The sequence below is a fragment of the Cotesia glomerata genome, linkage group LG10, assembly GCF_020080835.1.
Source record: "Cotesia glomerata isolate CgM1 linkage group LG10, MPM_Cglom_v2.3, whole genome shotgun sequence".
Classification (NCBI taxonomy): Eukaryota; Metazoa; Arthropoda; class Insecta; order Hymenoptera; family Braconidae; genus Cotesia; species Cotesia glomerata.
Genome location: NC_058167.1, coordinates 15179539 through 15206391, shown reverse-complemented (window position 1 = coordinate 15206391; position 26853 = coordinate 15179539). Strand labels below are relative to the sequence as shown.

Sequence of the window (26853 nt, the reverse complement as noted above, 5' to 3'; positions counted from 1 at the left end):
TAGAGAAGTTGCGCGCCATCTGGTGCCGGTAAAAATTTTTTAACACTAACGAATGTTTAAATATTGACTATGACATACAAAATCAGCTGATTGTTGATATACAAATTTTAACCTTTGTTTATAAATTTAATTAACAAAAAATTAATTTGTTTTTTATATTTTTACTCCAATTTATTGAATACAATAGTAAAAAATGATGATTTTTATATTTTATTAATTTAAACAATTTTACAAAAAAATTTTGACAACTTATTTTTGCTGGAATGAAAAAATGGCTGAGAAAGTAAACCCAGAAGTAAGTTATTAATTTATGTATTTTTTTTATTTATAAATTAATTAAAATTAAAGTAATGAATATTTATTTCTGTCTAATCTCAGGATAAGACATGTGACTGCAAGGGTTGGTGTATAGCAAAAAAGGACAACCCAAAAAAAGGAATCTTCCAGTCGATTACAAACATAGTCTACGTTTTCCGAACCATAAAGCGAATCGACTTAAAAATCCCCAGGTTGAAGCTGAGGATCGAACGAAAATACGGAGAAGTCGAGGATCAGAAGAAGAAGCTCAAGGTGTACATGTCATCGAGAGAATCTTATTTGCAGTACGTGCACGGAATTATTTACAAGCTAGACTCATGCAGGTTCGTGAGAGAGCATCTGTAACGTCCACGTTTTCCAAAAAATTATAAAAATAAAATAATTTATTTAATTGTCCCCGGCTCGAAATTTGCTCGCCGGAGTCCAGGGTCATAAACGGGGATCACATTATCAATAACAAAATATAAACAAAACACTTCATTTTAAATAAATCAAAAAAAAGGAAACCTCTTTATTGGCCTGATCATATTAATAAACGATATAAACAATATAAGCAAATTAAACAATATAAGCAAATTAAACAATATAAACAATACATTAGAACACTCTTTTCACACATATTGGCGGTTCAAAATCATTAACGCGGTTCAAAATCAAGAAACAATATAAGCAATATACACTAATACGATAGAAACTTTCTATCCAAACATACACGACGGTATTCGCGGTTCAAACTCAAAAAAATCGCGTTCTCCAGTTCGCGGCGCTAGTGGGTCAATTTCCTACTCGGGAAGTTCCCCGGAGAGAAACGAGAGGATAGTCTCCAACTCCCTTCTCCCGCGGTTGCTGCCACCCAGGTCCCCGAAGTCGAGGTATCTAGCCGACTTCCTCGACCTCATAATCGCCGTCCCCAAGGATCGAGAGGATAGTCTCCAGCTCGATCCCACCTACACGACTATATGATCACCTACCGTACCTCAGCTGAAGGCTTCGGCACGGGGAGAAGCTCTTTCATCCGGTCGGTTCATGATACTTACCTGAGCCTTGGTCAGACTCAGGTAGAATATCATCCTCTGGAATTACTTGGGGAAGAGTATTCGCCCAGTAATTCTCCCGAAAAGAACTGCTTGCTTTATCGAGGCAAATTTTGGCATTTATCATTTTTGCCTAACTCTCTTGTAAACGAAAAGGAAGAGTCGTTTTAGACACCTATCCGGTGTTCTCGTACTAGCATTCAAGAATAATTATTTATTATTTTAATCGTAATTTCCTTCATTTTTCCATCCATTCGTCTCGCCAAATTCTAAGTTTTTATTTTCGAAACTCAAGTCTTTATTATTTTAATCGCAATTTTCTTCATTCTCTATCCATTCGTTTCGTCAAATTCACAATTCTTTATTATTTTAATCGCAATTTCCTTCATTATATATCCATTCGTTGATTTTTCCATACTAAATTGTCTTCGGGACTTATAAAATTTTCGCTTACCCTAATTTATTTCTTACAAAATAATAATCGTCATTTCTTTCATTTTATATCCATTCATCACCTTCTCATACTAAATCTTGTTCGGAACTTAGAATAATTTTCCCAGTATTTTAATTTCTTTTTACAATTAATTCGTTCGGCTTCGTAATAATTTCTCACACGCTTAATTTCTTAATTTAATCATACCTTCGGTAACAATAATATAAAATTATTAACTAAATAAATACAATAATTAAATAATAATCGCCGCACTAATAACAATAATTGTTTCTATTAATTTTTAAGTAATTAACTAAAAATAAACTAAAATACTCAAATACAAAAGTAAAATCTGGGTCATACCCCTCTTTCCTCGGAAAGAAAAGTGGTGAACTTGGTTTGCCACTTTTCTTTTGGTCCATTCTTCTACCTTTCTGAAGCTCAGTCAACATCTTGTTGATCTTTGACATCTCCATGGTTGTGAAAACGACAAAAACGCTATAAATGGCTTTCGCACGCCATGTCATTCAGCTTACAAACAAAAAATAATTTTCTTTTCACGTTTTCAGGTCAATAAACAGGCTCGGTACTAGTAAACTATGTAACTAAACAGACTCTCGAATTTAAATTTGGTATCTTTTGCAACTGGGGGTCTTTACTCGGTTTTACGCGGATCTTCTTTCGGTGTCCTCATCGCTGAGTCTGGTTCACAATCGGGACCTCGGATGGATCTTCCTCACGGTCATTCTACGGTGATGCGTCGTGGTTCAAGTTCTGCTCATACTCGGCTTCGGATTCAACTTCAGGTGCCTGCCCACGTAATGGCACACAGGACTTTTTCAGGTGCCTGCCCACATAGTGGCACACAGGACTTTACAGGTGCCTGCCCACATAGTGGCACACAGGACTTTTCAGGTGCCTGCCCATAGTGGCACACAGGACTTTTACAAGTTCTGATTTCAACGAGTTCCTCAACTTCATTGGCTATTTCAGTGACTGGTAATTCTTGATGACGGTGACTCCTACCTCAGGGCATGGTCTCATCTTTGAATTGCTCAGAACACTGCGGACACCTTAGATTTCGGTACTGGTTTACATCAGAGATTCAAGGTTCTAGTTTCATCCCTTCATCCGGTTGAACGACTTCTTTTCGACAACACATTCACATCCCGGCTAATCGCGTTTTGGAACGATTTTTTTTTTTGTCTCGTTCCTCAAGTTCCAAAAGATTTACAATAATATGAATTTACGATAAGTCATCTTTAACTACACTACGTGGCCGTTACCAAAAAATTAATCCTGTCCCTGTTCGAGCGCCATCTGTAACGTCCACGTTTTCCAAAAAAAATTATAAAAATAAAATAATAATTTATTTTTCCCCGACTCGAAATTTGCTCGCCGGAGTCCAGGGTCATAAACGGGGATTACATTATCGATAACAAAATAATAAACAAAAACACTTTATTTTAAATCAATCAAAGAAAAAAGAAAAAACCTCTTTATTGGCCTGATCATGTTAATAAACGATATAAACAATATAAACAAATTAAACAATATAAACAATATGTTAGAACACTCTTCTCACACATACTCTCACTCACCGTGAGCGTCAAAATCGCGAACTAAACTTCAAAAGCTGATTCCCCGCTTCCCCAGGAGACTAGCCGTCACCCCTGGGCTAAACCTCTACCCGAGGCGAATGGAGAGTGTCCTCTTCGCCCCCACCTACGGCTTATGATCACCTACCGTACCTCAGCTGAAGGCTTTGGCACGGGGAGAAGCACTTTCATCCGGTCGGTTCATGATACTTACCTGAGCCTTGGTCAGACTCAGGTAGAGTATCATCCTCTGGATACTTGGTGAAGAGTATTCGCCCGAGTAATTCTCCCGAAAAAGAACTGCTTGCTTTATCGAGCCAAATTTTGGCATTTATCATTTTTGCCTAACTCTCTTTGTAACGAAAAGGAAGAGTCGTTTTAGACACCTATCCGGTGTTCTCGTACTAGCATTCAAGAATAATTATTTATTATTTTAATCGTAATTTCCTTCATTTTCCATCCATTCGTCTCGCCATAAATTCTAAGTTTTATTTTCGAAACTCAAGTCTTTATTATTTTAATCGCAATTTTCTTCATTCTCTATCCATTCGTTTCGTCAAATTCACAATTCTTTATTATTTTAATCGCAATTTCCTTCATTATATATCCATTCGTTGATTTTTCCATACTAAATTGTCTTCGGGACTTATAAAATTTTCGCTTACCTAATTTATTTCTTACAAAATAATAATCGTCATTTCTTTCATTTTATATCCATTCATCACCTTCTCATACTAAATCTTGTTCGGAACTTAGAATAATTTTCCCAGTATTTTAATTTCTTTTACAATTAATTCGTTCGGCTTCGTAATAATTTCTCACACGCTTAATTTCTTAATTTAATCATACCTTCGGTAACAATAATATAAAATTATTAACTAAATAAATACAATAATTAAATAATAATCGCCGCACTAATAACAATAATTGTTTCTATTAATTTTAAGTAATTAACTAAAATAAACTAAAATACTCAAATACAAAAAGTAAAATCTGGGTCATACATCTCGAAGGAACAGAACTAGGTGACAAGTATCTGAAAATAAAGCAGGAAAACTCTACGCTTTATGACAAAGATTATTTTATTAAAAATGAGCTGCCTAATGACGTTGGCGAACGGCCGATTGGTATTCAAGTTTAGAGTTATTAATTTAAGTTTTAAGTAAATTATAACTTTAAGAATTATTAAGTAGTCATTTAATTTATAGTTTTTTGACATTTGTATTTATGTATTTATTGTACTTTAATCGATGTAAATATTTGTCAAAATTAATTAGGATTTAAAATTTGTACTTAGATAAATATTACCAGTACTATTATTGTAAGGCAGTTAATATTTATATTTAATAATTTATAGTTTAAACTTCAAAATTTGCTTGCATTTAATAATTTTCTCTAATAGTAAGCAATAAGTTGATTTAAAAAATGGCAAAAAGTAGCTGATACATATTAAAAGTGCAAATTAAGATGTAATTTTAGAAGAAAAAAAGTATATGACAGAATTATTTTTATTATTTTGAAGGAAATATCAGCGTATTGTATAAAATGTAATTAAATTTAAGAATTAATACCAAAAAATAAATTTTTACAAAGAATAAAAATTTATTATTGATTTTTTGAAGAAAAAAAAATCATAATTAATAGAAATTTTTCTTTTATAGCAATTAAATTATAATGAAAAAAATTTAATAAAAAAATTCCACTCGTTAAAATTAAAAAAGATATTAGTGAAATTTTTTATTATTGTAAATAATTTATTATAAGAATTCAAAAAATTGACAGCTGTCAGCTAACTTCAGTATCATAAAATTTTTTTAACAAATAAACTGTAGCAAAAAAAAATTAGTCTAATTAAAAGTTTTAAAAAATTATAAATGCAGTTTTTTAAAAATAATTTTCAAGTTTATTTTTAAAACAAAATAAAAAAATTGTCAAGTGTCGTAAAATTAAATGACACTGAAGTTGACAGACATTATAAATTTTTTTTGAATTTAATAGCAATTAAATTATTATAAAAAAAAAAAAATTTAATTAAAAAATTTCACATGTAAAAATTAATAAAAATTACAAGTGAAAATTTTTTTATTGTAATTGATTTGTTAAAAAAATTTTTAAAATTGACAGCTGACGGCTAACTTCAGTATTATAAAATTAATTATAAATTTATTTGATTTATTCAATAAGTACTTGAATAAAATAATAATTTTATAAGTAAATTAGTATGCAACACTTGTTAGTTGTATTAATAAATCGAAAATAAAATAAATCGACTGGAAGAAAGTATATCGATAGCCGATATAGTACTAAAACTCGACCGTAGATGGTTACGAATAATCGAATTTGGGCAGGGAAATGAATGATGGCGGCGACCGCGATCATGTCGCAGAGTAATGGACTTCAATTAAAGAAAAAAGAAGACATTAATAATAAAGATAATCTTTGGTAAGTAAACAACAATATATTTTTAATTAACGAAGAATTAAATGAATTTATTTAAAAATAAAATTATCTTTAAAGCGAGAAACTGAAGTAAATAGCAGCGCCTTGTTGAACTTGACGTCAGTGCTCGACTTTAAACACATTTATCTATTTATATTTTATTTAAAACTGATATTCGGTGTCTATTGTCTAGGTCTTCAATTTTAGCTGAAGTACAAAATAGTGGAAACAACAAATTGCCCTCGAATAAGAATGTGCTGGTTTTAGGTGAGAATATAAATATTATTCCGATAAAAAGTTTATTGTTGTGAGGTGTTTCCAAGTGACATGCGGATGATATCGTTGATGATTTATTTTGTTGTAGGTGACAATGAAAGTGGTAAGACAACTCTTATTGCCAAATTGCAAGGTGTTGAGGACCCTAAAAAGGGATCTGGGTTAGAGTTTGCTTATATCGATGTCCGAGACGACTACAGAGATGGTAAAATTATTATTATTATTAATAACTGTGATTGTCATTAATATTAATATTTATGTGGGTGTGACTATTTTCCTTTGGAATTTTTAGATCAAACTAGGTTATCTGTATGGGTATTAGACGGCGATCCGGGTCATGCAAATCTTCTAAAATATGCATTGAACGCTGAAAAATTTTCCCATACTTTAGTTATGTTAGTAGCTGCTATGACAACACCATGGGCTCTTCTCGACCAATTACAATCTTGGGCAGCACTTCTTGGTGACCATATCGATAAATTGCCGCTAGATAATGATACAAGACAAAAATGTAGACAATTAAGTACGTATTATTTGTTTATATATTTTTTTTTTTATGATATTCAAATCAGCAGATTTTTTTTTAAATAATAATAAAGTTAGCCGATATTTTTGATTTTTTTATTTTGCTTAATTTATTAAATTATAACTAAAAAATATTTTTTAAAAATTGCACTTATAGTTTTTTAAGTTTTTGACAAATGAAAAAATTTTTTTTTTATTTTTTTGTAATAATTTTTTGATAAAAAAATTCATAAAAATTTTTAGATGTCGGCTAACTTTATTTTCATTTTTTTTAATTTCTATGTTAAATTTTTTTCATAATAATTTAATTATAAAAATCTAAAAAATTTTTAAATGTCTTAATTTTAGTATCATATTTTTTTAAATAATTTAGATTATAAATATTCTAAGGTCAATAATTAATTATAATTTTAATTATGACTTACTTATCGGAATTTTTTTAACGTCTCAAATTGATAATAATTAATTGTTGAGTTGAACTTTAAATTAAATCTAATAATAATAATAATAATAATCAACAATTCGATTAGAAATAAAATAAAATCATTGAAACAATTTATCGATCCGTAATAACAACTCAATTAAATAGAATAATTGTTATATATAAATTAAAGTTGTAAATAAAAATATTATTTAAAATGATAAAAATTTTAATTATTTATTTAATGAGAAGATAATTTTGTCAAAAAATTTTTTAGATTTAATTTTTATAGTGGAGCTTTTAGTGCAGATCCATTTATCTCAATTAGATTTCATAGAACGTTTCCTATTAACCTAGACTTATCATTGAGTAAATATACCACTCAACAGCTTTGAAGCTGAGTAAATAATTAGAGTACTCTGAATCAAGCAAAGTCAGTCATTACGGTAAATTCAAATCGACTAGAATAGTTACTAAGCAAAAATCGAACTACAGTCTATTGATTAGATCCGTATTGCTTTAAATTGTTCTATAAATATCATAAAAAAATTGGATAAATTGGACGAGAGTACTGCTAATAAATAAAATGAATATTTTTAATTGAATTTAAATTATTTAGATGTGAAAAAGTGGCAAGATTACACGGAACCTGGGGATGAATTAGACCCAGGCAGTCCATTAAGACGCACAAGCCGTAATTTAGATGATGATGCGGACAATCTACCATTACCTGAAGGTGTACTCACTACCAATTTAGGATTAGACGTTGTTGTTGTAATTACAAAGACGGATTATATGTCAACGCTTGAGAAAGAGCACGATTACAAGTAAATTTATTATTATTTAATTAATATTAAAAGCTATTTTATTAAATTTATTAAAATAAATTATTTTTCAGAGACGAGCACTTTGATTTTATGCAACAATGGATCAGGAGATTTTGTCTGCAATATGGAGCCGGGTTATTTTACTGTTCTGCTAAGGAAGACAAAAATTGCGACTTGTTGTATAAATACCTCACCCATAGAATTTATAATCTACCTTTTAGGACACCTGCATTAGTTGTAGAAAAGGACGCTGTGCTAATGTAAGTAATTTTAAAAAATAACCTTATATTATTATTAAGTCTTGTGTTAAAAAGGTTAAAAGTATGATAATAACTTTTAATTTCAGACCTGCTGGCTGGGATAACATTAAAAAAATTGCTATCCTCCATGAGAATTTACAGTCAATGAAACCGGATGATTATTATCGTGACGTTATCGCTCAGCCATCAGTTAATAGAAAGGTTTTTTATTTTTAATTTAAAATACTCATTTTTTTTTTAATTTATTAATCCATCAATTTATTGTTAATCTTTCATGTGGTATCTTAAAAAATATTTCATTGATTAAATTTTCTAATTATTTTCTCAATGTCTTGTAACATATATGTTACAATATTTTATTTTGTTTAAGAAATTTTTTATGAAAATTATTTTTATTCTGGGTAATTTTTTTTTCTGAGATTATAACAACAATAATAATATTATTATTGTTGTTGTTGTTGTAATAATAATTTTTATTATTATTATAAATCTCTTGATATATCAAGAGAAATTTTTTTTTTTATTTTGTAATTTGTTTTTAATATTTCTTAAAAAAAAAATTATGAAATATTTAATGCAAATATTTTGAATATTTTTTTTTATGATTATAGTGTGTAGCACGTGAAGTCGAAATAGTTGCAGAAGACGAGCAAGCCTTCTTGGCTAGACAGCAGGCAACGTTGTCTGGTTTAAGAGATCCTTCTCGATCACCCACAACTCGAAATCAGGCAAGCACTGGGCCTCACATACAGGTTGTACCAATGATTTTTAATAGAGCATGCTTAAATGTCGCTCGAGTGTAACTAACTCCATTTATACTCATTTTAATAATTGTGATACATGAAACATTACTTGTACATGAAAGGTTTGTTTTTATTTTTATTTCAAAAGTGTAATAATTTTGTGTTCTGTTAAATTTAAGCATGATCTAATATCAGTGGTATCAACTGGTAATTGTGATTAATATTTTTATTCGTATTTATGTCATAATTTTGTGTCTAAATATCTGGAAATTTTATTTTATCATCAAATATAAATTTATATTTTTTTTTTTGCATGTTAAAATATTTTGGTAATTATTTACATTTTCAAATTTTTTTTGATTCTTTTTTTTCGACGGATTTATGATAAAAAATGTCATGATAGAAAAAAATAAAAATTTCGATAACTTTTTTGCCTTCAAAAGTTGGAAAAAATTTTGGCTCATGTTTTTGGATAAAGTTTCTATTTTATCTTTTTTTGATATTTTTGATTTATTTTTTTTTTTAAACTACATAAAAAAACAAACAATTAAAAAAAAATATATAAATTTTTTTAAAATTGTGATAATCAACTTTTTTTTTTTTTTTAATTCATTTTTTTATGTATTTAAAAAAAACAAATATCAATAAAATCAATGACATTTAATTTAGCTGTCACTTGACAATTTTTTAATTTTCTTTAACAAAAAAATTATTCTAAAAAAATTGCATTTTTAATTTATTAAAATTTCTACAAATCCATTTTCTTAATAATTTTTTTTGCCATAATTTATTTATTAAAGAAAATTAAAAAAATTGTGACAACTAAATTTAATAGAAATTTCGTTCAAAAAAATAAAAATAAAAATTGTTGACCCACTTGTAAATATTTACCAATATTTTTCCGATGAAAAATAATTTATTATAAAATAAAAAAATTTGTTCATGTCTCAAAAAAAGTCCTCAGATATTCAGACACGTAATCACTCAAGTAACACAAAAAAAGTTAATTAATTTGATTAAAAAATTGATTAGATAATAACAAATTTTTTGTGCCGCTTGGTAAATATTGATGTTGAGATTGATATTAAATATATTTTAAAATTAATAAATAAAAATGAAAATGCAGGTACCGTCGCCTAATAAAAAACTTGACGCTAAAGGAGCAAGTGCCACACCATCAGGTGAAGGTGTATTAGCAAACTTTTTCAATTCTTTATTATATAAAAAGACTGGCGCATCCCCGGGTGGTCCAGGTACCAACACACCTGGAAGTTCTGGTAGTAGTCCCATAAAAATTGGTAAGCCATTAAATGAATTAAATTAAACGATAATCGTTTTATTTATAGACTAGAGGAGAGTAGGGTAATAAATGTTGAATGTTTGATGTTTAATATAGATGGTGGACCAGTCGATAAAGCTGCGATGCGCAATGATGCAGCCGCTGAACTAGATCGTATTACTCGGGATAAAACAAGAGATAAAAAATCACTGTCGTCAGAGCATAAATCATCATCGTCAGACCATAACTCATCTTCGGAATGTTAATGTAGCTTGCGTAATTTATTATTAATATTAAAATTAAAATGATGGTCGTTTGCAGCCACAAATAAATTTAATAAATTGTAACACAAATTTTCATTACTTAATTTAATAATTAAATACTTGAAGTTTATAATTATAAATAAAATAAATGTCAGCTGTATTTTTTTTATTTTGTCTCTAATATTTATCGAGCAGCTTTGGTACAGCCATCGTTAATTATTCTTATCAAGTCACACTCATCAAGCAAATTATATTTATAAATATATATATTTTTATTTGGCTAAGTTTTAATCTTTGTCATCATTAGAATGTATAATTTTTTTTAGCAATGTGTAATTTAAATTTAAATAAATCATTTTTTACACGATTTTTATTTTCTTTATTAATATTTATTTTTTTTTTCTATTTTTCTGAGTCAGTAAATTTATTATCAATAATAATAATAATTGTGTAATACATGCGCTGTATAACAAGTATCGAAAATTAATTTTAACTAATATATTTAATAAAATTTTTTACACTTGAAATAATATAAACAATTAGTGTCTTTATAATTAATAAACTAACGTCTAAAAATAATTACCTAATGCCTATTTAACAACTAGGCATAACATAATTTGGCCTCTAAATAACATAAAAAATAAAGAGTTAATAAACGTCAACAATCAGTGACAACTAAACATGTATATATATATTAATAGTAAATAGTAAATGTTAAAAATAGAAATAATGTAAAAAATTTTTAAATTCATCTACAAAAATATTAATTTAAACTGTTAGAGCTATTATAAAAAATTGCAAAAAATGAACCGTCTTACTATCTGTGCGCAGTTAACGCGGCTTCCCGTGTAAACTTAACGCAGTCACAGTCTTTTATAATTGATTATTAGTGTCTAGTAATTATAATTACTTTTATCTATAATCTTATCAGTTATCATAGATTAGTACGTATGAGAGTTAATTGTTATAGCTTATAAATTAACGTTACGCTTATGTAATAATTATTATCGTTGTCATTGCTTAAATGAACTTTGTTCTACTAGTAGAGGAGAATACGCTTGTCGACTGCTTTGCGACAAATAGGGCATTCGGACATGCGATCACCACACATTTGACATGTCCCGTGGCCGCACAAAAATATCATGTTCTTTAATCGGTCTAAGCACACTGGACACATTGTCTGGAACAAATATTGAACAAATAAAATTTTGCATTATTAAATAATGACTCTTGTTAAATTGCACTGTACTTTTTTAATTATTGACATTTTTTAAGATATAAGCTCATCCTGATGTTACACTCATCAAGAGCTTTCATTTGAGTACCCACATGCATTTTTGATATATTTTTCATATATACATATACATATATATATATATATATAAATATATAAAATATATGAAAAATTGATGTGGGTACTCAAATCAAAGGTCTTGATGAGTGTAACATCGGGATGAGTTTATATCTTTAAAAATGTCAATATTTCACAAAATATAATGTCATTTCTTAATTATTGACATTTTTTAAGATATAAGCTCATCCTGATGTTACACTCATCAAGAGCTTTCATTTGAGTACCCACATCAATTTTTTATATATTTTATATATTTATATATATTATATATATGTATATATGAAAAATATATCAAAAATGCATGTAGGTACTCAAATGAAAGCTCTTGATGAGTGTAACATCGGGATGAGCTTATATCTTTAAAAATGTCAATAGTTCACAAGATACAAGGTCATTTCTTAATTATGTATCTAGAGATAGAGTATTTTCAAATGTAGCCTAAATCATTATTGTTTTCTTAATAATATACTACTGAGAAGATTTATTATAAATAAAAATCACAATTGCAAGAATATAAATTTCTTTCAGTGCAAAAAAATTTATTTAAAAATTAAAAATAAATATTTCTTCAAACACTATTTATCATCTCAGTGTATAGCAATTTTTTATAGCCCTGATAAAAAAGTAATTACAATTTTTTTATTAATTAAAAGATTACCTGTTCTTTAATATCCTGTAATTGCTGTTGTAATTTTTGTATATCACTATGGGATGTATCTCGACTACCGTTATTCATTAATACCGCCTCTGTGTTAGTATTATTAGTATTCAGCAGCACGGATTCATCCTCGACGTCAGATTTAACTTCCGATATCGTACCTATACAAAATAGATAAAAAAAAAAAAAAAAAAGTGCTCTAGTCATTAGTATTTATTTTTTCATCAATGGATTAAAGTAGATATCGGGAAATGGTTTATATTTAATTAAAAAGATTTTACTTGCAAAGGATTATTTTGAGCAGCAAAATCTTTAGTGAAAAAAAATCCAATAATAATTGTACTTTATATTAAAATAAAAATAAATATGAAAAATGTTGTGGGAATTTTGGACGTAATACCTGAGGCATTTTGTCCCTTAATATAAGAAATATCACCTCCTCCGCCGCAACAGATGGACAAGGGTACCATGTGCTGAATTTGAGCCCGACACTGGACACATTTCTTCATCAGGGTGGCGCAGCTTTCACAGGCACACATATGACCGCATGGACGGAATAGAATGCCAGCTTTGCGATCGGAACAAACCACGCATTCTTCAATCTGTGAACAACAAATTGGACGTTCAACCAAAAACCTATTCCCTGAACCGCAAATCTAATGATCGACTCTTTATCGAATTATTTGGTTAATTAATCATTAATAATAATAATAAATCACTCACTTTAACTCGTGACACAACATTTTCACGGCAAATTAAACATTTTTTGACCCTCGGCGCGCAGGCATTGCAGCAGATGACGTGACCACAAGGATTAAATAACATTTCTCTTTTCGCGTCCGAGCAAACCAAGCATTCATCGATTGTCTGGGCGTGTGTCATTGTCTCGATATCGTGCCTGTAAATTGATAAGTACTTTATTAATTGATATTAATTACCTAGTCACTTTATTGACGGCACTTTTAATCTTAATAAGCGTTCATTTTTTATTATTGATTCATAATTCTGGCTATTTTTTTAATATTTAAATCTGATAATTTTTTTAGTGGATAAATTATTGTGATAATTATAAAAAATTTTTACATTTTTTAAATAATGTTTATAAATTTTTTTTTTCAGAATTTTTAATTTTTATGCAAAAAAAAAAACTTTCATTTTTTATTATTGATTTATAATTCTATTTTTTTTTAAATATTTAAATCTGATAATATTTTTAGTAAATAAATTATTGTGATAATTAGAAAAAATTTTTACATTTTTTTTTAACCATCATTTATATTTTTGTTAAAAACAAATTTTCAGAATTTTTAATTTTTATGCCAAAAAAAAAAAAAATTCCATGAAACTACACGGAAAGAACAAGATGACACTGGATATCATCCCATATTATACTCAGTGATATCTGAATTATACTCATTGTAATCTGGATGATACTAGCTACTATCTGAAATTTTTTTTCACTTAGTGCACTGATAGAAGGATTTGTTTATAGTTAAAAATATTTGTTAATATTTAACAAATCATTTATTAGAGACGACTTTTTAATCCTTAATAAATATTTGTTAGTATTTAAAAAGATTTATTAATATTTAATAAATGAATATAAGATTTATTAAATACAAACAAAATATTTTAAATACTAAGAAGTATTTGTTTAATACTAAAAAGTGGTCTCTAATAAATGATTTGTTAACTATTAAAAAATATTTTTTAAAAATATCAGTGTATAATCTGGGATGATATCCAGTATCATCTTGTTCTTTTGGTGTAAACATAAATATTTTTTCTACAGTAAATTTATATAAAAATAAAATAATAAAAGAGTCTAGTAGGATCCCTAGAAAATACTAATAATTAATTAATGAATAAATCAATTAGATAAATTAATGAAGTAAGAGTTAAAAACTTACGACTCTTTGTTTTTGTGACAATTTGTAAGAGTCTTGCAAAGATTGGGATCAGGACAAAGATCAAGTGGAGTTTGTCCCTTTTTGTTTTTGAGCTCAAGATCAGCGCCATGAGCTGCTAGAAAACAAGCGATAAAAGAGCTGCTCTTCTTATCTTGTCCTTGTGAACCGAGACCCATTAATAGTCGTCCTACATCCTTGACATCTTGCAATTGCCGTAGCTGTGATAGCGTATGATGACGCAGTGCTTCGTGAAGAGGTGTATCGCCGTCCTTATCAGCGACGTTAACATTCGCACCCTCTCGTACCAGCAACTAATTAAACCAACAGAGTAATAATAATTATTGTTATTATTCGTAAGCGTTTACTCAAGCGAACAGTAAGCGCCCATCTTTTCTTCAATTAAAAAAAATATATGTCTCTGTGTTTACGTACGGGTGTGAATAAACATGAACATGAACATGAACATGACACATGAATGTGAATGTGAAGGTATATTCCAAGAAGTCACTTGTACTTACTCGAACGATTTGAGTATGCTGACGCTCCACGGCAAGATGTAGCGCAGTCTGCAAATTGACATTCTGAAGATCCAGGTCAGCTTTGCCAACTCGAGCCAATAATTCGGCGACTTCAACATGGTTATTGAGGGCAGCAAGATGAAGGGCTGTATACCCATCGTCCTTTTTTTCATCAACTATCCACGGCCGGGGAAGTTTTGAAAGAAGGATCCGCATTGCACTGAAATAAAATTACTTGTATTGGATTTGTTTTCTCTTTTATTTTCCTTTTCTATTTTCTTTTTTTATTTTTTTTCCAACCTTTTCTCATCACGGGTTATTTATTTAAAATTGCAATTTAATGCAAGTTACTTTTAGTTCACTGATTATTAAATAAACGAAACTAAAGAAAAAATAGAGAAAGATTTTGTATAGATGTTAAGAGAATTCAAAGCCCCTAAAGGATCATCCCTCCAAGCTATATTTATTTTTGTAAATATATATATATATATTGTGTTTTATTATATTTACGCTTAAGTACGAATGCGATTATTTTTATATATTCATTAGAAACTTGATAATATTTTAAATATCTCGACTGATTTAAAAGAAACATTATTTAATCTTAAAATTTTAAATTCTCAACAGAATAAAAAATATTTAAAAAATTTACTTTTTACACAAAGTTTCTTGAAAATATTTAAACAAAAAATTTACAATCATCAATTTTAGACTAAAATATAAAATTTTTGAAAGATTAATGTAGTTGAATTTTACTTAATTTACAAAATATCTCTATTGAAGGATTGAACAAGGATGTACCAATTGTAACAAATCCACAAGAACCGGGTTAGATCCCCCCATAAGTTGATAATTTAAAACAGTAAGTCCATAATCAAAAAAATTGTTTTTATAATATTTTTACATATGTCTGAGTAAATATTAAATGTGTTGCCAGTATGTTTGTCAATTTACACAACTGAGAATTTTTATAATCTATCTCAATCCATATTTATTAAAAACTACATTACGCGCCAGAATGAACTTTTCACGGCTGTTCAATAGTATAAACTAATTGTAAGTTTAAAATCATACTTTACTTCACTCTCATGATTTAAAATAAGTAATTTTTTATATTTATTTCCCATAATAAACCCACAAGTATAAACTAAAAACTTGAGCCCAAAAAAGTCCCTTTAATTTTAAATACTTCCCCAAAACTTTATTAAAGTTCCGTAAAAAATGTATACTTTTCTTGTTTGAAAAAATAGTGAATAAAATAAAAAAGTACTTTTGACTGTTCATTTAGCAGTGTGTAATTGTAAGGTGAATTGCAGGGAGTAGACACACCTTTAAGCCCATTTAAAGTGTAAAGAGTGAAGACAATAGCTTAACGACACATCGTCCATATTAGGCTTAATGTCTCACAGACGGGACAGGAAGTGCCTGACCTCCCCGGGTTTAAACTTCAAAGGGGGTATTATTTTATTTATGTGTAAGTGTGGATAACACGTGTGGATTTATTGGTGTAAGTTTTCGTTAAAAAGAGACGAAGGAGAAGGAAAAATAAAAATAAAGGACACGAGTCAGAGATGAAGAGAGCGTTTAGCTGAGTAAAAAGAATGAGAGAAATAAATGGTCGGTGCAGCTGTCGTCAACAAGAGAGAGCTCTCTACCTCTCTACCCATCAACCTCCTGGACCTCCTGGACCAACCTACTGCAGTCTATAGTATTGTAGTCGTAGTCATAGTCATACTCGTAGAGAAGTACACTACCTAACACTCTTGGTGCACTACAGACTACACACTACACACTGCAGATCCTACATTCTACATCCTCCGTCCATGAACCATAATAATAATAAGCATCAACCTCTTATCCAGCTTCCAACACCCACCGTCAGTATGTATTTGTATATGAATATGTACATGTATATGTGCGTTACCAGACACTGCACATGCTGACATGCTCGTGGCACATGTCTGCTCTTGTCAACCCTCACTTCAAGACCTTCCTCTTGTTCCTTTACTTAACTTTCCTTGTTCTTTTTTTATTAAACGCTTTTTTCCGCTGCTGGATGCTCATTTCGAGAAAAATAGATTTTTTTAAATGTCTTTATCTACTGGGTAGCGTAACTATTTATTTATATTTATATTTACTTATTTATGTCCTCTGAGTATTTTAAGCTGGTGGGAGAATTTATTTCAGAGAAACTTTTGAGATTATTTAATTTCAGAAGAATTAATGTTTGTTGGATAAATTGGAAAGTTATAGTTGGTGCATTAGCATGACTTATGGGAAATCATTAGTAAGAAGGAAAATTGTTTTGAGTAAACAGCATTGTGAAATTTACAGAAACTTGTTGGAGAAATTACTTGTGGAAAATTTATAGAAGTTTATCTGTAAGTGGAATTATAGAAGATTGTTTTAGGAAAATTGCATATTTTTCTGTATGTTTTACAGAGTTATAGAAGTAGCTATTTTTTAAGTTTAGGTTGAAAATTTTTGTAGAGTCAAGAGAAATTGCCGGAAAAATTCGGTGAAATTTAGAAAAAGAGTCTAGAGACGAAAGAAAGAGAAATAAAAAAATTACACTTAAAAAACTTAATTTTAATTTAAAAAACGCAAGTTTTACGGAATATATGAAAATTGGAAAGAATTATTTCTGTAAAATTTCTAGATTTTTCTTCATTTAAATTAAGTTTGATGAAATTGATACATGGAAAAAACAGCTCTGTATAAATTACAGAAAAAATAGTAAAATATATTAAAATTTTATTAAATTTATAAAAATTTATTTGTAAATTTGACATAATTTAATAATTTTCTACAAACTTTACAGAATTTTTTTTTTTCAACTTTTATAGAGCTGTTTTTTTTCTACGTATCACGTGTAAATTATCTCACCCTCTGATTAAACTATTTTAATAAAATGTAGTTAATTGAAAAAAATTAAGAATAATTTAATAATTTAGGGTTTAATGACGAAGAAAAAAGACTGCGCATCTTTTTTCGGTTTCAAAGACGCGAAATATTTAAAATATACGCCTACATACAAAATCATATAGTTGTTATACATTAAAAAATAATCTTAAGCCATTTCTCTAAATCTTTTACATTAAAGTCTCCATCTCAAGATTACTTTTTTAGTTTTTATTTTTGGTTTTAAATTATAAAAAAAGGTGAGTGTTATTAAAGCCGTCAGAAAGTGTTGGTCTAAATTTATTAAATATATAAATATATTTTTATTAATGTAGAGAGATGTTGCACCACCCAGTAATAAGAAAACTCGAGTGTTTATAAAATATTAAATACCCCGAAGGCATTGTTTGGTCGCGGGTTTGTTAAAATTAAAAGTAAAAGTTTATGATGGATAAAAAATGTTTTTTTTTTTTTTTATTTTTTACGGCTCAGCTGTATAAAATACAACTCATTTCAGTCTCTTTACACTGCAATGATTTTAGGACGAACGGTATTACCTCGAATGTGGTAGTTTCAACAGCAATTCGCTGCTGCAATCGATAGTTGTGTATTTGCTTGGAGGGAACTCGGGATTATATTCCCAAATTGTCGTTCGTTGCTGAATACTGCATCCAGGCATTACTTTTATACGTATATGTAGGTATATAGCTAGGCATATATACGTTCTTTATATAGCTAGATATTTTTTTGCTTTATGTTTTTCGACAAGATAAGAAATTTCATGCATGATCGGATAGTCATTGGAATAAATTTAAAACCACGATTCTTGCCATCTCGCAAATCGATTTGTTATATCTGGTATTACATGAAATGACCGTCTAAAATTTTAAATTCCATTCTTTTCTTTTCTTTTTTTTTTTCTATATTTATTTTATTTAAATCATATCAAAGTGGAAATCAACACCACTGGTAAATTCGTAAAATATTAAACTGATATTTTTATTTATTTGCAAACTTTCGTTCCAAATATTTATACATTTGCATTATATTACTCTCTGTGATTTATTTTATTTTTTCCGGATTATCAACCCTTTTTTAAGCCAATAATCTTCAATTTTCCATTACGAATTATTTAAAACAATTAATAATCCTCTGATCAGCATTGCGGATTTGTTGTTGAATAATAAACTCAAAGTTTCAACGCGGATTATTGAACACTCAAATGAGCGTTTAAAATGTGCTTCATGATCGCTTTTAAATTTCAAACTAAAGTCCTTCCATTAAATTATTCTCACAATCTTCCCAAAATTTTTAAAAATTATCAAAAAAAAAAGTCTTGTTCAAAACTTTGCTGTGAATTAAAAATTATAAAAGGGCAAAGTTTAATTTTAATATTCCAAGAATTAGCAAATAAATATTGCGGTTATTCAGCAGAGCCAAGATGGAGTTTGATTTTTCTTATTAATATTAATTTAAACTCCCGTTACTCTTACTTGTATCAATAATTTATCATGGGCGATTAATTCAAATCATCTTTCAGAGGGCAACTTTTTGAGGAGGCTTTAGACTTGGTAATTTACTTTAACAAGATTATGCGCTACTAAATGGATAATATAAAAATATTTTATTTTTTTTTTTTTTTTCACCCCAACTTTATTCGTTAACATCACAAACTTTTAGATTATTTTGAATTAATAATTACTGTGACGCTTTGAGGCGTGCAAAATTTATATTGTATTGTTTCTCACGAAAACAGTACTCATAATTGTATACAACAGCTAAAATTTCAATCTAAAACTTTTAATGTATCTGAAAAGTTTTAAATATTTTTTTTTTTGCGCGAAATTCCATCAGGGAATATTTTAAATATTGGAATATTGTATTCTCTTAATAATATAGATAAAATAGTGAAAATGATAAGTGAATTTCTGTTTAGAATTTTCCATTTGCCACATTCCCAATAAAACATCCTATTTCTCTTTGTACTGGTGTCTTTTTCTACCTTTTCTCCTTTTTCTACTTCGTTTTGAGCTTCCTCTTTTTCCTTCTCCACAGTCTTGGTCTTATTCATTGTCGTACCGCTTACGTACTATACCATACCAGTGTATGTCCATACGTACGGCTATTTTGAACCTCTTGTGCTATCCCGAGCTGAGTAATTCGATACGACGATTCGTACCCTAGGGGCGAGGAAAAAGGTACCAGACAATTAAAAGTTCAACTGTTAACTGTTATAATATTAACTGGATTCATAATCTCGTTTATTTTTTTCTTTGTTCCATTCGCACTGCTCAGCTCAATTGCATAACTTTTCATTCGATCTAAAAATAACAGTTCCATCAATAGTTGTCCCCGTCATTAAAAGGAAAATAAAAGCGTAAATATTCAGCAATTATTAAGGTTTAAATTTGTTTTACCGCTCGGAGAATGGCCCGTTAAAGCCAACGACTAAAAAAGCAACTATACATAACAGCGCCCGATGGAGTTTTATGTAAAAAAGTACCTCCAATTAAAGGTGGACTGTTAAATAGTGTAGACGTTAATCTTTAATTCGGGCAATGGTACACTGGGGTGTTTCATTTAAAAGTCAAATTTTTTTCCGTCTTACTTTGAGAATAGATAATTTATAGAAAAACAAATTTTACTTTTATAAAAAAATTAACTTTCAAATTTTATGATTAAAAAAAATATTACATCAGAAAATTAAGAAGAAATTTTCTTGGTTCAAGACTTTTTCATAATAAAATTAATTTTTCCATCAATGTGGCCTATTTTGAAATGATAATTTATAAAATAAAACAAATTTCATTATTATAATTCTATTTTTTATTTTTCATAAATTGTAATAGATATTTTTATGAAAAAAATTCAAAATTTTAAATCAGATTTTTGTAAAAAAAATTAAACTTTGTAGTTGGCAAGCTACATTGATAAAAAAAATTAACTAGATTAAAAAGAAAAAAAATTGTGAAACAAGAACACCATCTTAAGAATTTATTTTTAATTAAGTTAATTTTTTTATCAGTGAAGAAAATTTTTTAGCTTAAAATTATTTTCATCTTCAAAACTTTTTTGGCTTAAAAAAATTGAATTGTTCGGTACAGACTTTTTCATTAAATTTGCGATAGTTGTTTTGCAGATTAATTAATCAATCCAAGAAATTTAATTATAATAATAAAGTGTTGTTAAAGTTTCTTCAACTGGATAGAATTTATTTTCCAAGATACATTTTTTAATTAGATATAAAAAATGAACTGATAAATCTTAATTATTCTGTGAATAATTAACACCCAAAAATTGAAAAACCGATTGAATTTTTCTGCCGAATACCGAAAAATGAAATTATTAACGACTCGTTTAAAATATAAGATATCGTAATGGTAATGATAAACGGTGAATAGAGAAGAGGCGAGCCTCGGGACTCGGAAGGAGAGGAATATCAGCGTGTGCCAACAAAAATAGATGTTGCAGTCAGTTGGTTGACGAATGGAACGGTTAAGATCGTCGTAACGTCGTACCGTGCCTGCACGAGGATTCACCACCGGGTGAGTATAGAAGTCTGGCAACTGGTTTATTTTAGGTTCTGAAGAGTCGAGTCTTACATATCTTTCCTCATTTTCTTTCGTCATTTTTTATTTTTTGTTTCTACCGTCTATTTTTAACGCGAATAACTCGGTTATTTTTGTCCAAAACTTTAAACAAATAATTTATTTTGTTTATTCGTTTTAAAAATTCAGACATTTAACCATTGATTTCTTTTCAGATAATCTTGATCAGGAGTCGATGAAGTTCAGCAATCAAGCTGGATTTGGGCTTGGACAGTAGATAGCAGATAGGAGACATCAGCCATGAGGCATCGACACTTTTCTGACCCATCCAGGAATAGTCGCCCATGTGGTAGCAGCCGTGGGACGCCTATTTTCGAGTAAAGACTAATTTGGCTTGGAGAGTTTGCGTGAGTGGGAAAAGAGAGAGAAAAATGAAGGCTTAGTGTTGTATTGGTGAGTGTTGTACCAGACTTACATGCCTAATAATGCCTTGTATTGGTCTGCTAGCGTAAAATCAACGCGCTGAAGAAGAAGAAGAAGAAGAAGAAGAAGAGTAAAAAGAGAGATCGGTACAGGGGGCAACACACAGCGTGCTAGTAAAGTGTAAGCTTACACATATCGCATCAGGGAGGGAGAGGAGTACGTGTGTTGCTTGCTGGTGCGACAAGAAGGCCAATGGGATCTGTGCGGCCATTTTTAGAGGGCTTCATCCGAAGAAGCTGTGCCTAACGACTTTGACGGCATTCAGTCGAAAGCGGTCCAGTTGGGAAGGAGGATCATAGACCGAAGAATCTTTGAGCACTCTCTTCTTCTTGGTCTGGGTAGCACCCAGACACTATTATTATTTTTTAACTTAATTGTAAATTTTCAAGTCTTTTATTCTCGACTTGGCTTAACTTTGTATTTTTATAAATTCATATATTCGTTTGGTTTTGACAATAAATGCTGTTGCTTCCTGGTACCGAAGGGGGCTGTCGAGAAGCTCTACTAGGTCACCTGGAATTTATGGGAAAGTCAAGTGCAACAGCTATTTCGCAGAAGAGTGCTCAAGGATTCACCGGCTCTGCTATAATTAATTTTTTATAATTTTTTTAATTAATTATTTGGTACATTGGTGATTTAAGATAACATTTTGTCTGTCAGTGATTGTTGTATTTAAGGACTAAGTATTAAGTATGTGTATTGCTATTAAATAGGTATTTTTATTTATTTTATTATTTTTATTTGCAATAAAGTTCGGCCGAGCGACTGTTCGGTACTTCCTTACTTCCCATAGTGTGATACGACGTATGGAATGTAAAGAAGTATGGAGCTGCGCTGAGGCTTATCGTCGAGAACAATCATCAGTCATATTCATCGATAAATATTTAATTATATTTTGTAATTTAATACTGAAGATTTTAATTATTTTGAAATTTGAAATGGCGGTAGTACCAGTGAAGAAATACACGGATTTAAGTAATTAATAATAATTATAATTGTAATAGTAATTTAGATATTTTTTATTTATTTATTAAGTATTACAAAATAGTGGGAGAGTACTGCGGGTGCGGTTAGGTCGAAATAGTCACAGCCCGCCGTCATATTTCTAGAAATAAGTTCTCCGGTTACGGGAGTTATTTTAGTACTTTTACTGCGACGATTTGTCACGAGAATACCATATAGCATATTATATACCTGGTGCTCTTATATGCTACTGGTTAAATAATAAGTCTGAGAATAGCGGTAATAAAATTTTTTGATATATACTTAGCTCGTCATGTTATTCAGGTTTGTCACTTAAAAGTTGTTTTTATACGAGCCAGTAAATTATTTTAAATTTATCATTCAGATATTTGCATAAAAAATGAAAATAAATTATTGAATATTCAAATTTATAATTACTATACAATTATTTTAAAATTGATGATTAAATTACCATTTAGTTTTAATTCAAAAAACAGAAAATGAATAGCTTTTATAAATTTTCTAGATTTAAAACAATAGTATTTTTAGTCCCCTTTAATTTTATTTAATTCGTTAAAAAAGTCAGTCATTCTATTGAGAATGAAGAAGAGACAAAATTTGGCCTGAAAAATAAACGAGCTCTCTTGAAGCACTCTTTCCAGCTGTTTCAACGATAACTCGACATTTTATTTTATTCCATTTTGTTTTATTTTATTTAACGTTACTTTTTTATGCCTCATGCTTTACGAACGGCATTACACTAGCATACCATACCATGCGATGTACCATATAGCATATACCACTTACACCAGTACGTATAGATATATGTATCCAATATATATATATATCCATCGCGTATAATAGTGGTGTGGTTTGGTTTGGTGTGAGAGTAGGAAGAGCAGATATAGACGGTACAGATCGGGCAGCTAGTTCTCAGGGCGCCCAGCTATTACTGTACCAACCGGCAAGAAATGTAGCACATACCGTGTTGGAGTTGGAGCTCCGATAGATAGAGGTAGATCTGGACGCTCCAAGCTCCAAGCTGTAGTGTACTCCAAAGCACATATACATATATACATATTATCGGGGGAAAAAAAATGTCGCTGAATCGAATTACTGGTTTTTAACATCCCATACGAGTAGAGACAAAAGTTAACAGACTGGTGGTATGCTGGTGCTCTATAGTTAGAGAGAAAGAGAACCAATTATACCACATGCTGACATTAAATACATATGTACCTCTACTATACACACATATATGTATATAACACATGATATTTGATTTGTTCACTCGTAATGTTCGAAAATTAATTTACTCACCTCGCGTTAATTTGCTTAATAATGCCAAATAAATTATGCTGATATTATTACACGGGTTAAATAATAATGTTAGTTTTAAATTATCTACTAATGACAGCATTTTCATTAAACCCAACGACCTCATCATTTTCTTCTCTCAGCGGCAATTTACATTATCTTTTATCTTTTTCTCTTGAAGCCAACACATGTGTGCTGCCTATGCTTTAAACCTTTGACGGTGTGTATGTTTGCCTAAAAGCAAAACCAAAGACAACATTTCCATCATTATCATTTAAACTTGCGCCCTAAAATGTCCTCTTGATAATCCCATTTGGCTAAACATACATTTGGTATAAATAATAAAGTTGTATTTCTGTTTCTGTTATATTGCGTTGCGTTCTGGCAGACGACGGCGTATTCACAGAGTTTCAGTGTATAAATTCTCATACGTAAGCGAAAACGTCAGCGCTTAAAGTTTTGCTGTTAGAGTAAACTCAAGATGATCTTGAGCAGCGCTTTCTCGGTCCACAGTAAAAGCATACTGAAGCTGACGATCTATCGTCTATCTATCCATCTATCTAATGTACACCAGTTTGTATCTTATACACAGTTGTTGTTCCATCATCCGTCTTTTGTTGATAGTGCTCCGTTCACCCTTAAATCCTCTATCATCTCTATCTCATTGATTTGATGAGTTTAGCTGAAGGATCGTCGCCAAATTCCATCATCATCAACAACCAGCGCTTGTGCTTCTACTTTTGCTGGTTCTTCATCTTGTTCTGATGCTGTAACTGCTGTCTTATCCAATGAGAGTTTACAAACTGCCGATTTAGCAGCTACTGTCAATTATAAACATCTTCCCGTTGCTATTATTATCTAAAATGTTCTTTATTATTGTTGTTTTTTTCTTAATGATAAAAGTTGGTATAAAAAATGCAAATTTAACAGGATTATCACTTGGTAATTGAGTAAAAAGTATATTTTTAGTTTTTAGTTACCGTGAGCGGTGGTTCTGGTTTGGTGGGTTTATTTTTTTTTTTTTAAGTATTATTAAATAAAGTAAAATGGTAAGGCTGGAGCACAGTGCACTGCCTTGTAAATGCTAAATGTTATGTATGTCACGTTCAGAGGCGGAGGGAAGGCGCTGCTGTGCTTCGCCAAGCAGCAATCCAAGTGCCAGCATAGCTCCTTCTTCCTGGGTGAGAAGTTGGTTCAAGCGCTGAGGTCACGTGTATCCACCAGCAAGGATATTATCAAACCTCGCAACGTTGTCGCCCCGTTTTACGTCTTCGCATTTATCTATACACCGACAAAACTTGACTGCTCTGTAAGATGTGCAGTTAAGCGGAGCAACAGCTATAGACTGGATCTGGATCTCCTTTCAGCTGAGATGATATTATGGGTTCCTTTTCTGAATTTTGGTTCCTGGCTTCATTTTCGGTAAAGTTCTAGCTTGCTTCACTGCTGATCAAGCTTCTGTTACATCTTGAAATTGATGTTAATTTTGAAAATTAAAATGAAGATGACGATCAAGTCCTTGAATCAACTGATACTGCTGACGAATAAATGGAACTGATGTCAGTATATTATGTATGAAAAATAAAAGGTAAGAATTAGAGTGTTCTTTATACCAATGTTTCTACTCGACTTATTCTGTCTTCCTCAATCGGCGCTCTACGAGCTTTCTCGTGACTTGTGATTGCTTCTGTCCCCGGCCAGCTGCTCTGCGATCCAATCGATTCAGTGTTTCCACTAGCGTGGAGGGGCAAATTTTCCAGACATCGAGGCTCTCTACTCTATCTATCTATGAGTAGAGAGACACGGGTACCATCAAAATTTTTTATCCCCTTGGCTGATACTCTTCTGCCGATCTCTGGCAACAACTTATCTTCCACCGAAGAACAAATAAAATTTATTCTCGTAAAAACCATCCAATTAACATCTATAATTGCCAATTCATTTTTATATATTTTAAATAATTACTTTTTTACAATATCCAGTAATTGTATTTTTATTTTTTCATTACCCAACGATCCTGCTTAGATTTTTTTTATTCAGTTACCACCGGAAGATTGAATTTTTTAATTATTTTATCGCCAAGATATTTTTCCAAATTATAATTTAATTATTATTGTTACTAAGCTTGAATTGATAATTTGATAACTGGCAATTGAGGATTGAAAATAAAATAAATTGAACTTGTAATGATTATTAATTTATTTTTGTTCCCAAATGGATTCGCGTAATTAATTTATTAAATTTACCATCGAGAGGAAATAATTTGATTAATAATTAGTGAGTTAATTATTAGAATTAGTATTAGTAATAGTATTATGTGTTTGATTGGAATGATTTAATTTAATAAATCAACAAACCTGGGGTTCAACTTTGAAATTTTAACTATTGATAAATAAATCTTTTCGTTTGAAAATTATTGATGATGATGACAGCCAACTTAACGAGCTTAATAAATTATTCTGCTCATTAGTGATAAGAACCTCGGAAATCTGAGGTTATAATCAGAGTAGTAAAAATTACTGAATCACAGTCTTAAAATTATTTCAAATATATTTTTTATAATTATAACATTCTGATGGAATTTTTTTAATAGTCAATAGTAATTTAATTACATAAAATAAGGGTGCAAGTACTTGAGTTGAAGAATTATTTAATAGTTTTTCAGAGAATAATTGTGGTAAGTAATTAAAAGTTAGACCAAAACAAAAACTAGTTTGAAAAAAAATTTAATGATTTGCAATTATTTTATTGAGTGGTGCAAAAATAATTATGAATTTTTAAACGT

The 26853-nt window shown here is 29.7% G+C and overlaps 3 protein-coding genes and 1 long non-coding RNA gene across 6 annotated transcripts in view; 3 read left to right on the top strand and 1 right to left on the bottom strand.

Annotated features, from left to right (window-relative positions):
• Positions 1 to 179: 179 nt before the first annotated feature.
• LOC123272535 lies at positions 180 to 4581 on the top strand. Its single transcript, XM_044739398.1, has 3 exons — positions 180 to 295; positions 379 to 655; positions 4388 to 4581. The coding sequence occupies exons 1-3, from the start codon at positions 272 to 274 to the stop codon at positions 4522 to 4524; spliced, it is 438 nt and encodes a 145-aa protein (XP_044595333.1). The 5' UTR covers positions 180 to 271; the 3' UTR covers positions 4525 to 4581.
• A 1110-nt stretch (positions 4582 to 5691) lies between these two features.
• LOC123272499 (cytoplasmic dynein 1 light intermediate chain 1) lies at positions 5692 to 10783 on the top strand. 2 transcript variants are annotated; one of them, XM_044739349.1, is made up of 10 exons: positions 5692 to 5825; positions 6016 to 6089; positions 6187 to 6303; positions 6391 to 6621; positions 7664 to 7871; positions 7943 to 8131; positions 8218 to 8332; positions 8743 to 8859; positions 10001 to 10172; positions 10271 to 10783. In XM_044739349.1, the coding sequence occupies exons 1-10, from the start codon at positions 5740 to 5742 to the stop codon at positions 10417 to 10419; spliced, it is 1458 nt and encodes a 485-aa protein (XP_044595284.1). In that variant the 5' UTR covers positions 5692 to 5739; the 3' UTR covers positions 10420 to 10783. The 2 variants fall into 2 exon arrangements, with proteins under 2 accessions (XP_044595284.1, XP_044595283.1); XM_044739348.1 differs by having other exon boundaries at positions 8743 to 8883.
• Positions 10784 to 10946: 163 nt separating this feature from the next.
• LOC123272498 (E3 ubiquitin-protein ligase MIB1-like) overlaps positions 10947 to 26853 on the bottom strand; it is a 48360-nt gene continuing 32453 nt past the window's right edge. Inside the window, exons 3-8 of one of the 2 annotated variants that reach the window (XM_044739346.1) lie at positions 14857 to 15076; positions 14339 to 14649; positions 13152 to 13326; positions 12829 to 13030; positions 12429 to 12589; positions 10947 to 11596 (exon numbers count right to left, since the gene is read on the bottom strand). In XM_044739346.1, the coding sequence (XP_044595281.1) occupies positions 11456 to 11596; positions 12429 to 12589; positions 12829 to 13030; positions 13152 to 13326; positions 14339 to 14649; positions 14857 to 15076 (1210 nt within the window). In that variant the 3' untranslated portion in view covers positions 10947 to 11455. The remainder of the gene's footprint in view (positions 11597 to 12428; positions 12590 to 12828; positions 13031 to 13151; positions 13327 to 14338; positions 14650 to 14856; positions 15077 to 26853) is intronic. The other variant, XM_044739347.1, reaches the window with a different exon arrangement.
• LOC123272542 lies at positions 21054 to 22542 on the top strand. The gene is made up of 3 exons (XR_006511095.1): positions 21054 to 21302; positions 21521 to 21712; positions 21813 to 22542. It is a non-coding gene; the product is annotated as an uncharacterized LOC123272542 (long non-coding RNA).